This window comes from Eulemur rufifrons, chromosome 19, assembly GCF_041146395.1.
Source record: "Eulemur rufifrons isolate Redbay chromosome 19, OSU_ERuf_1, whole genome shotgun sequence".
Classification (NCBI taxonomy): Eukaryota; Metazoa; Chordata; class Mammalia; order Primates; family Lemuridae; genus Eulemur; species Eulemur rufifrons.
Window position 1 is genome coordinate 60,835,100 of NC_091001.1, and position 12,287 is coordinate 60,847,386.

Consider the following 12,287-nt stretch of genomic DNA (forward strand, 5'->3'; position numbering starts at 1 on the left):
GGTTGCTGTGAGCTGGGCTGATACCAGGGCACTCTAGCCCAGGCAACAGAGTGAGACTCTGTCTAAAAAAAAAAAAAAAAAGGGAAAATTACCACAGCAATTGAGTTCCTTCAAAATGATCGTGCATGTGTGTCTGTGAGTGTGCGTCTCCTCTCTCATTTAAATAGCCATTCTGTGCATTCTTGATTCTGGGACCCTCCTCTGTCACCCTCTCCAGGAAACCTTATAGGACCCCACACTTGATTTAGAATGTATGACAGACATTTGCCTAGTGCCTGGCACATAGTAGGAGCTCAACAAATGTCAGCTCCTTTCCTTTGACCACTCAAAGTGGTCACTTGGGGGTGAGGCCAACAGGGGCTTCCTGGGTCTAAAAGCTGCTGGGCCTCTGCTCTCTGCCTCCCCCTTCCTTCTCCAGCTGATGACAAACATCTGAATGTCCTCACATGCTCAGTGTCCTCATCTGCTATTCTGGGACACAGGCTGGGGAGGGTACCCGGGCAGGCCCCCTCTGACAGAGGCTGCCCTTTGCTGGGACGTGGGCTGGCCTGTGTCAGTCCGTGGATGGATGCAAGGGCGAGGCACCCATCCTGCTCGTCGGGCCAGATGCTGGCAGGAGGGCGGGGCCAGAAGGGGCGGAGCTTCTAGAACAAAGAAGAATGGGGAGCCCTGGGGGCCCAGACTGGGCATCAAAAAGCCTCTGCAGAGCCAGCAGGCCACAGCAGCACCCGCCTCTGGCCCCAGCAGTCAGTCAGACGCCCGTGGCCGGCTCCCTGCTGCTTGCCCAAGGCCGGGCAAGTAAGGAACACCCTGCTTCGAGACACCTCGTTCTCCAGCGTGATTGCGCCGACACTGCTCTGTGGCCTTCTCTTCTTGGTGTGGGTTGCTGCTGAAGTCCCAGAGGAGAGCAGAGGGATGGCTGGGAGCGGAGCCAGGAGCCAGGAAGGCCGCCGGCAGCATGCTTTCATCCCGGAGCCTTTTGATGGAGCCAACGTGGCCCCAAGCCTCTGGCTGCACCGCTTTGAGGTCATCAACGACCTCAACCATTGGGACCACGTCACCAAACTAAGGTTCCTGAAAGAGTCCCTCAGGGGAGATGCCCTGGAGGTCTACAGTGGGCTCAGTTCCCAGGACCAGGGAGACTATGGGACTGTGAAGGAGACCCTCCTGAAGGCCTTCGGGGTTCCTGGGGCCACCCCCAGCTCCCTGCCCAAAGAGATCGTCTTTGCCAACAGCATGGGTAAGGGCTACTACCTCAAGGGGAAGATTGGCAAAGTGCCTGTGAGGTTCCTGGTGGACTCCGGGGCCCAGGTCTCCGTGGTGCACCCAAGCCTGTGGGAGGAGGTCACCGACGGCGATCTGGACACCCTGCGGCCCTTTGAGAATGTGGTGAAGGTGGCCAACGGTGCTGAAATGAAGATCCTGGGTGTCTGGGATACATCGGTGTCGCTGGGCAAGCTGAAGCTGAAGGCGCAGTTCCTAGTGGCCAATGCAAGTGCTGAGGAGGCCATCATTGGCACGGACGTGCTCCAGGACCACAACGCCGTCCTGGACTTCGAGCACCGCACGTGCACCCTGAAAGGGAAGAAGTTCCGCCTTCTGCCTGTGGGAGGGTCCCTGGAAGATGAGTTTGACCTGGAGCTCATAGAGGAGGACCCCTCCTCAGAGGAGGGGCGGGAGCAGCTCTCCCACTGAGAAGCCCCCTTTTCTTCACCCCCTGATATTGGTGGGAAGACCCCCCATTGTGGGGGTGCACATCCCCAGGGGAGTCCCTGGGCGTGGCCAACCCTCTAATCAATGCTTGCCCTTCCCTCCCCCTCCCTCTGCAGGAGCCTTCATCTGCCCCTGGGGGGAGGCTTCCACCGGCACAGGTGAGGGAGAGCAGGCTGGCTTGGAGGGACAGGGTCCCCATGGTTGTCGTGCTGCTGTTGATGGCAAAGACTGGAGGGCTGGAAGAGCTTCCAAGGAGGCTAGAAATGTTTGTCTTTGAGAGGACTGGACCCCTTCAGATCCCCTGCAGTGTGGCTTGGTCACCTTCAGGTCCTCAAAGCCTACCTCAGCTGGGCTGGGTCCTGGCTGTGGGGTCCTCAGAAGCCAGGGCCAGCTGGCACACGAGGGTCACAGTTGCTCTGGGACACTCCCCTGATGAATCTTCCCACCTGTGCAATGGTATTTTCCTTCTGTCATTTGCTTTGAAACCCATTGAGCATTGTGCCAATAATTTAATTGCTTCTAAAACCAATAAAGATTGATTCACAGGAAAACCATGTAATGTGTTGATTGGGGATGAATGGAATGTGAGAGGGTGGGGGAAGCAGGGAGTCAATGTCAAAGTCAGGAAGATTCAAGTATTTACTGAGTGCCTAGCCTGGAGAGACAAGGGGATATAACCAGTGGCTGCACAGCTGGGATTTTCTAAGACAGCCTCAATTTAAAATATTTTGACTTCATAAATCCTCTCATCATTTCCAATCTAGTTATAGTTCTTCTAATTATTTCAATCTATAATATTTTAGCATTCAAATTTCCCCTTATGCCCCAAAGTGACCCTAAAGTTGTATGTGAAATGTCGTGATTGGGGATTGGAAAATCGTGGTTGTCATAAACAAACGAGAAGGTATCTGCCAGGCACGTCGGTTCTCACAGCTGCCCTGACGGCCAGGACTTGGAGGCAGGAAGCAAGGCCAGGAGACAAGTGTCAACCCGCACAGGGCAGCCAAAGGCCTTCTGGTGGCAGTGGGGGGCTCCCGTGGTGGGACGACAGTTTCTTCCTGCAGGGACTTGGGATGGAGCCTGAAACTAGCGAGTTCCGATAAAGCAGAGGACATTCCCAGATGCAGACGTGGGTGTTCATCTCTGTTAAGGACCCACCTCATGTTTGCTTCCAAGTTCCCGCCTCTTGCTCTGGAACTCAGCAGGGCCGGGGCTCTGAAAACCCCCAACCCAAAGGGAGAAACTGAGCGGACAGAAACCTCCACAGAGGAGCAGATGTGCTCCGGGTCTCAGGCCGCCCCACCAAGCGCATCAGGGGAGCAGCTCTCAGGGGAGGATGGCCACACCCTCCAAGCTGACCTTGGGCCCAGGAAGATTGGCACAAGGCCAGAGACAGGGATACGCAGGGACCCAGGACAGGCAGGGAGATGGGGGTGGAGGCACAAAGCTTTGAGAGTCTCTTCATGGGAGGCATGAAGGGCCATTTTCCCTTCGCCAGGGTGACATGAACTTCTCCTGGAAGTTTCCATCTTGACAACTCCTGAGGGAGAGACAAACAGTCTGAGTGGGAGCGGAAGGCAGGGGTGAGACCTCTGGACTTCTTGGAGCTGATCTGAGCCAAGAATGGCTGGCCCTCCCCAGGCCCTTCTTCCCCTGATTCCAGCTGTGATTCTCCTGGGAAGGGAGGCAGGCTCAGCCCCTAATCCCCAGGGTGTGCTGAAGCCCCCTCCCTGGATAGCCCAGCGACTGAACTGGTGTTAGCTCGGCAGCCACAGGGCATGTGGAGGGAAGGGCAGGTGTGGGACCAGGAGGAAGACGGGTGGGAGAACTGGAGAAGGGGGTGGTCCCCTGGTGCTTCCCAGGTCCCCCATCCCCTCCTCAAATTTGTTTTTCAACCCCCCTCTCTGCTGGCCTAACAAATGCTGCTGCTCTCCCAGGCCAAGCCCTCTCCTGAGGGAACAACCCAGGTGGCGCCTCCCCATGACCTATTTTCCTCTAGGTCCTTCAGATCTCAGCCACGTGCTGGGCGGAAGGAGGGAGGGTGAAGAGTGGGTAAGTGGGTGGGTGGGGAGGTGGGGAGGAGACGGAGGAATTGGGTGGCCAAGCCAGAATTCCAGGGCAACCCAAGCCATCCCCTCCCTGCCCATCCCCACACACAGCAGGGAGCTGAGCCCTGTCCCGGGCAGTTGTGAATGGGATGCCTGTGTCCCCGAAGCAGACAGCCTCCTCCGATGGTCTAAGTGAGGGGAGCCCGTCTGAGCCCCCGCGCTCCTGGCTGCCCACCAGCTACCTCTCCTAGAGGGCACGAGCACCCCGAGTGGGCCCAGCGAGAGAGGAGGGGTCTGTGACATCCATTGCCCAGGCCCTCCGGAAGGAGGGGACCACGTGCTTCTTACCTGGCAAGCAGAGCGAGACTAAGACAGGAAGGAGCCGGTGGGTGTGAGAGTGATGATCACAAACGCAGGTGCGTGAAGGAGGCACCGGGGCTGCCCTCCTGGGAGCCAGGTATCAAAGGGGGAGCCGGGGAGAGAAGCCAGGAAAAGCGGGTTGTGGCCACACCACAGAGGGCTTGCCGCCTGGGTGTGGAGTTCGCACTTGACTTACCCGGCAGGTGTTTGAACTGCGGAGGAGCAGGAAGATTCATCTGGCTTCTGGGTGTAGGATGCAGTGAAGCTGCAGCAGAGACTCCAGCTGGGACGCTAAGGCAGTATTTACACTTTGGGTCTGAGTCTGAGATGATGGAAAGGCGGCTGCAGGGATCAAAGTGAAGGTCTCATCCTGGAGCACTTAGAATCTCCTGTGAAGACGGTGGCCGGCAGCTCCTCTGGTGGTTCTAATGTGTGGCAAGCTTGGGAACCCCTGGTCTAAATTCCAGTGGATTCTACCCCTTGCTGTCCAAAGGACTGGCAGAAAGGCAGCGTCGCCTGGGAGCTTGGTAGAAATGCAGAATCTCAAACCCCACCCAGACAGGCACCAGGAGCTGCAGTAGACAAGATCTCCAGGCAATTCTTGGGCATGTGAAAGTTTGAAAAGCCCTGGCCCAGAACATTCTATTACAATGCCTCTACACTAGTTAAGGAGCAACTAAGGGCCCCTGCAAGATGCCCCCTTCTCTAATACTGACCACCCCATGCCGAATGCCTGCCTACTCATTCCGCAGACTATGCTGGATAATTCCCCATGATTTCATACAGCAAACCTTTATTTTAATTTACTCCTTAATTTCAGACTTGCAGAAAAGTTGCAAGAGTAGTACAAAAATTTCCCTATGTTTCACCCAGTTTCCTCAAATGCTAACATTTTACCAGTTCATGTTATCATCTCTCATTCCCATTCTCTCTTCCTCTGTACCTATATGTATATGAACCTTTGAAAATTGCAAATGTGATGCACTTTTATCTCTAAATACTTCAACAAGTGTAGTTTCCAGCAGGGCGCGGTGGCTCATGCTTGTAATGCCAGCACTTTGGGAGGCCTAGGCGGGAGGACGGCATGAGGCCAGGACATTCTCTTATATTCCTATAACTACGATACAGTTATCAAAATCAGGAAGTTAACATTGATATACTACTACTAATATCTAATCTGCAGACTTTATTCCAATTTTTTCCAATTATCCCAATAATAACCTTTATCATCCTCAAAAATTATTTTCTAGTCCAGGATCAAAAATCTAGCTATACATTGCAGGTAGTTGTCATGTCTCTTTAGTTTCCTTTAACCTGAAGAATTTCCTCAGTCTGTCTTTGTTTTCATGGCCTTGACATTTGGGAAGAGACTTGGCCGGTTATTCTACAAAGCTTGGGGTGAACCTGATGTTTCCTCATGATTAGACTCCGGTTATGCATTTCGGGCAGGAGTACCCAGAAGTGGTGAGTGTCCTCAGCACATCACACCACGAGGCACAAGACGCCAACTTGTTCCTTGACTGGTGATGTTCACTTTAATCACTTGGTCAAAGTGCTGTCTGCCAGGTTTCTCCACTGTAAAGTGACTATTTTCACCCTGTCATGAGTCTTGTGGAGAGACACGCTGAGTCCATGTAAATATCCTCATCAGCTTCTCATCAGACTGTCACCCACTAAATTTAGCATCCATTGATGATCTTTGCCTCAATTGATTATCACTGTGATGGTTACCAAACGGGGATTTTCTAATTCTAGCCTTCTACACTTACTAGTTGGCACTCAACTCTGAAGAAAAGCTTTCCCTATTTATTTATTGGTTGATTTACATTATTGTGGACTCAGAGATTCTTATTTTATTCGATGAGTTTTACTCAGTTATTGTCATTATTTATTTTGATGCCAAAATTGTTTTAGATTTGGCCACGGGGGCTGCTTCAAACTAGCTCCTGTCTTCTTGGGACATGTCCCCATCATAATCAGAGCCCTCCTTTATTTTCTGGCACAACAAGATGTTCCAGCAGGCTCATCTTGTCATTTCTTTGCACCAGCCCTGGAACCAGCCATTTCTTCCAGGAGCTCTGGTTCCTTTCAGTGGCACTTGATATTCAGAAACCATCATTTGGGTGTCAGGTGTGCTCCTTGCTACCGGGATGTCATTACTCCTAGGACCTGTCAGTGGTCAGAGCTAAGAAAAAACCCATAGTGCCTCTCTATATGTTTCTATATCTCTCTTTCTCTATATATTAAAAGTGTGAGTTCTTAATTGCTAGCTCCAATTCCAACCCAACCGTAGAGGGCTTATTCTAACCTCCCCCTTTCCAGATTTGCAACTTCTTTCTCTAATAATGAGAAATCTGGCTCCAGGTTACCTCTTTGCTCACTTCTAGAATACCCAGAAAGTAGTTTCAGAATTGCTAACCCATGCACCTATGAAAAACAAACCTGGAAACAACCAGTTATTCATATCCCCTGATCAGTGCCAGGTGTAGGTGGTCCTTGGCAGCAAATGAGCAGGATAAGTGATGAAATAGAATGCAGTCATCTAAAGGAGAGCAAAGGCCTCCCAGGTGTGCAGCGCTTGCCTTGAGCACTGGTCTGAAGGTGTGACATCATCTGAGGACAGGATGTGTCCATCAGGAGGGCCACTGGAGTCAGAGACTGAAGCCCATAAATCCTTCCCTTGTGGCAATGCTGAGGGAAGGGTCATGTGCCAGAGAGGTGACCTGGCCAGCCCACTTGGTCCTCAGGCGCTGTGAGGAGACACTGAGGCAGCTGTCAGAGCTGGCGCCATTCCACATTCCAGGCCCATCAGTCACTAATCCTGTACCAAGTCCCCCGTAGCCAAGAAACTTTGGGTAATGGAGCGTCCTGGTTGGGCCGCAAGGAGGGCAAACACTGGCCAGGCCACTGTGACCGTCCACTCCACCCAGCTGTTGTTTTCCATTTCCGGTTGATAAATTGGCTCTCAAGTCTTGACTGCTCAGATACTGCGGCTCAGCATCCCCCAAGCCTGGTGAGCCTGCGACTCTCTGAGCCCGGACTGTGGAGAATTCTCCGAGGCACACGTGGGATGCTTCCCTGAGCTTCTGTTGGTGCCCCTCCCTGCACTGGGGAGGTGAGAAGCGAGCCCTGCCCTCTAGGCATTTACAGCCCAGAGCAGGAGGCAGCCAGGCCTGTGCTGTGCTCCCCTCCCTACTTTTGTGCTGGGACAGGGGACCAGGGGACCAGGGGACCAGGGGCAGGTTATGTTATCTACCTGGGTGGGGGTTAGGTATGGCTCCCTAGAGGGGACCTTTCAGCTCAGTCTTTTTTTTTTTTTTTTTGAGACAGAGTCTCGCTCTATTGCCCGGGCTAGAGTGAGTGCCGTGGTGTCAGCCTAGCTCACAGCAACCTCAAACTCCTGGGCTTAAGCGATCCTTCTGCCTCAGCCTCCCAAGTAGCTGGAACTACAGGCATGTGCCACCATGTCCGGCTAATTTTTTCTATATATATTTTAGTTGGCCAGATAATTTCTTTCTATTTTTAGTAGAGACGGGGGGTGGGGGGTCTCACTCTTGCTCAGGCTGGTCTCGAACTCCTGACCTGGAGCGATCTACCGCTTCGGCCTCCCAGAGTGCTAGGATTACAGGCTTGAGCCACAGCGCCCAGCCTAAGCTCAGTCTTGAAAGATGAGTGAGTGTGTGTTTCCCAGGAAGACGTGGGGTAGAGGGAGGAAAGGGAAGAAAGTGGGAAGGCAAGGACCAGCTGGTATCAGTAGCTGGGTGACCGGAGGAGAGGACGGAGGGCCAGGCATGGATGGTCCCACATGGTCTTTGTGGAATCGCCAGGAGACCAGTGAGGCAGATGCCTCATTTCTCAAGCTCTAAGACGCACTCACTTATCAAATTAATTTAATACTATATTTGGAGGAAACAAAACCCCTGCAATATAAAGGTACATGTCAATGGTATATCCTGATCTAAGAAGATGTAAAATGTGTTGGGGAGGAGGGACATGGGTCTTAAAATGGAGAACACACCTGACTTCTCCAGGACCAACTCAGATCCACGTGGCTGCCTGGTGGGCAGTGGTGCCAAAGATTCTGGGACTGTTCAGACACAGCCAGGAGATGCCATGATTGATTAGTGATGTCTGCCCTGGGAGCAGGAATAGAGACCAGGCACCTGCTTCCTCTGCTGTGGGCAGTTAGGGGCCTTCATCCTTAGGTAATGCGGTGCCAGGGCAGGGTTGTGGGCAGGGACATGACATGGTGGCATCTGCGTTTCTGATGGGTCTGAGCCTCAGTCCACAAACTCGTAGGTATTGAAGTGAGAAATGCCATTAAAAAAATGCTTTTTCGTAATTAAAGCTAATTAAGTCCAACTCTGTGTCCCCATTCAGCCACGCTGCTGAGAAAGCCCTTCTCCGTCATTTCAGGGGCTCTTTCTGCTCTGGATTAGGGACAGGGCCTAGAAATGTATGCAGCAATGGCGCACTGGAGGGCGGGGCCGCTGCAAGTCACAGCTGCCCTGTCACACTGTTCCCATGAGATGCCCAGTGTCCCTGTGCACGTGGGCCCTTCAGGCCAGGAGGCTGCACTGCTTTCTGTGCCATGTGCGGGGCACACGGAGCCTCAGGCTCGGGTCCTGCCTGCCTAGGGATGCCAGGCAGCCACCCCTTGTGACGTCCTGCCTCTTCTAGGTAAAGCCACTGAGTGGTGTGTGGGTGACCATTCTCCCCAGGGCTGACCACTGCCCACCCTCTGTCAAGCCAGATCTGCCCTCCTCATCTTGTCTTACTCATTCTGAGACCACCCACCACTCCCCGCCAGAGCCCTCGGACACATACTCATCCGCGGGTTTAGGCAGGTATGAAACATGGGGAAGAAAAATATCTCGAGTCTCACAGGCAATGCTGGCTTTTGTCCCAGGAACATAAAAGAGGCCTAAAAGGCCTGGCCCCTTGCCTGAGCTGGAAGAATCAGGGGAAAATCAAGGAGCCAAAGTGCACACTAATGTTTTCATGTGTCACAGGGTAACAGCAAGGAGGAACCAACAGGACTTGGGGGCATTTGTTATGCAGGTGAGAGAGGGAGGAGTCTAAGGCAACAATGGCAATGCCTGGGGATATTTTTGTTGTCTCAGCGTTGAGGGAGGCGCTATTGGCAGCTAGTGGGTAAAGGCCCACGCTGCAAAAATCCTACAATGCACCAAACGACCCCCACCGACAAAGAATTATCCTGCGTCAGACGAAGTAAACGCCCAGGTTGCTGATTTGACAATTTCTCTCTAATTCTCACAAACCACCTACAAAGTAGGTTTTATCCCCATTTAGCAGAAGAGTGAATTGAATTGAGAGAGGCTCATTTGCCCGGTGGTACTCAAATGGTAAGTGGCTGAACTGAGATTAGAATGTAAGCCTGCGTGATTTGGGAATATTCATTTACTCAGCTGTAACAGTGTGGACAAACAAGGATTTGATTAAAATGAATTTAGGTTGCTTTCATCTATTCTAAATAGAGCAAGGCAAGACAAAGTGGATGAAAATGAATTTGAGAAGCTAAAGTAGCCAACAAATAGGTCTTGGTTAACTAAACAGTACATTAAGTGTTTGCATAACTCAGAAAAATGTTAACTGTGGTTGGAAACATTCATTTTTAAAATCAATTTATGACAATAAATCATTCACCAAAAAATCATCATACAAGTAAAGAAGACATGATTGGCTGAAAATAAACGAGGAAGAAAAAACCCCCTAAAACCTCCCTAAAATTCCAAATCCTCTTCTTTGATTATTAGTTATTATTGCCTTGTTAATTCTTTCATTGCTTAAATTCTTTTTAGTGTTTTCTTTTTTTCAATCACAAAAGTAACAAGTGCCCATTACAGGAAAACCAGAAACTTAGGTCAATCAAACAACAGATATACATATATAAAGCATCTTGGCAAAGAACCTTGCGCCCACTCACCCTCCTTAGGTCAAACATGGCGCATTTTTCCAGACTTTTCTCTATAGACACTATGGATGTATTTTCCACATTCTTTCTCTTTCACTCTCTCATTGTTGCTTTTTTTTTTCCTTTTTAACAAAATACGATGATATGGTACTTTCTGTTTTGTAAACTCCCATACTCTATTTAACCAATCCTTTATTTCTGAACATTTGGCTCCTTTCCAACATTTTGCTGTTACAAACGCACGATACAGTAATGAAAAGGAATGTACTGCAACGACGCAATGTAGACAAATCTCACAAACACGATGGCGAGTGAAAGGAGCCAGACACAAACCTATACAGTACGATTTCATTTATGTAAGATTCTCGCACAGATAGGCAAAACTATACCACAAGGTCCAGCGGTGCATACTCAGGATGCAAAATTTGAAAGGAAGAAAGAACATGATTGGGCCAGGCGCGGTGGCTCACGCCTGTAATCCTAGCACTCTGGGAGGCCGAGGTGGGCGGATCGTTTGAGCTCAGGAGTTCGAGACCAGCCTGAGCAAGAGCGAGACCCCATCTCTACTAAAAATAGAAAGAAATTATATGGACAGCTAAAAATATATATAGAAAAAATTAGCCGGGCATGGTGGTGCATGCCTGTAGTCCCAGCTACTCGGGAGGCTGAGACAGGAGGATCCCTTGAGCTCAGGAGTTTGAGGTTGCTGTGAGCTAGGCTGACGCCACGGCACTCACTCTAGCCTGGGCAACAGAGTGAGACTCTGTCTCAAAAAAAGAAAAAAAAAAAAAAAAAAGAAAGAACATGATTATCTCAGGAGCAGGGTAACCGTGTCCTTTAGGATTGACACAGGTGCTGTGCTGGGAAGGACACCAGGGCACCCACATCCTGGTTCTTGACTGGTGGTGTTTGTGGGCATTTACTTTACAATAATGCATTAAGCAGCACTTGTATGTTTTATGTATTTTTTATGCATGTATGTGACATTTCATGATAAATTTTTTTTAAATGAACAGACTAAAATAGGTGACTACACAATTAACTAGAAGTTTAAAGCAGAGGGTAAAACTTAATATTCAGAAATTTAAGCAACTTATTTGAAAAGAGATAAATGGATGCTACATTAAAATTTTAATTTTTGGAAAGTAATATGGAATATACTTTTAGACCAAATTGCCCTTTGGGCTGAATTGTTTTCTCCTCATCTTGTTCTCAACCAAATTGTTTTTTACAAAATTGCTTTTGTTTTTGAGCAAGTCATTTGGATTCTTCTAAAGCCCAGCCATTTTCCATGGCCCTCACTGTACTGTACAACTCGGATGGTAATAGAGTTCTTAATCTTTAGTAAAAACATCACTTGCTGTATTTCGCCATCTGCACGTGGGGCCATGTGACACCAGAGACTATTGTCCTGCCTAAGCTCTGAGCTTGAAGTTTGCCTTTGCCTCTCTTAGAAAGCCTGCCTGCCTTCCTGCCTGCCTTCCTGCCTTCTTTCATCCACAAGGGCTATCTCCAGGCACCCACTGTCGCCAGGCACTGTGCTAAATGCTGGGCCTCTGCTCCATCTGAACATCTAACAGGTAAAATATGTCTTGTGGTGATAAGAAAGTGAAATGAATCAGAGTAAGGGGGACAGTGGATAGGACGTGATGGGGACGTGTGATTTTATGTGGGCAGAGTCAGGGGAGCCCTCGTGGGTTTGGGTTCAGTGACATTTGCCTGAATGAAGTGAGGGACACCACGGAGGCGATGGGGAGAGCATTCCAGGCAGAGCACCCAGGTGTTCTGGGAAGAAAGAGTGGGGGATGAGGCCCAGAGGGTGGCCAGGGCCAGATCAGGTGGGGACCCGCTGCTGAAGAGGCGTGGACGTTCTGCCCAGCAGGACGGCATTGCAGGGAAGGCTGGGATCAGACACCTGGTTTACAAGGATCGTGGGGAGCATGGGCAGAGCCTTGGGGGGCGGGGGTGGGCAGAGCCAGGGGACACAAGGAGACCAGTTTGGAGGCTTTGTGGGGTCCAGTTTCATTGAGTACCAAGCCCCACTCCGGGGGCCCAGAGGCCCTGGGCGCAGGACAGCCTCCTCCCTGGCTCTGGTTTGATACTCCAGGCCTGTTCCTGTGACCGAGGGGCTTCTCTCTGCAGCAGCAGCGACAGCCCCCTTTTCCCTAGTGCCCAGCAGCTGGTAAACGGCACGTCCCTCCGTTACCAGTGCGTTATTCACAGCAAAGTCC

At 50.8% G+C, this 12,287-nt stretch overlaps 1 protein-coding gene across 1 annotated transcript; it reads left to right on the top strand.

Moving 5' to 3' along the window:
* The first annotated feature begins 718 nt into the window (after window positions 1-718).
* Window positions 719-2,256, top strand: ASPRV1 (aspartic peptidase retroviral like 1). Its single transcript, XM_069495103.1, has one exon. The coding sequence runs from the start codon at window positions 916-918 to the stop codon at window positions 1,693-1,695; it is 780 nt and encodes a 259-aa protein (XP_069351204.1). The 5' UTR covers window positions 719-915; the 3' UTR covers window positions 1,696-2,256.
* Window positions 2,257-12,287: the final 10,031 nt, after the last annotated feature.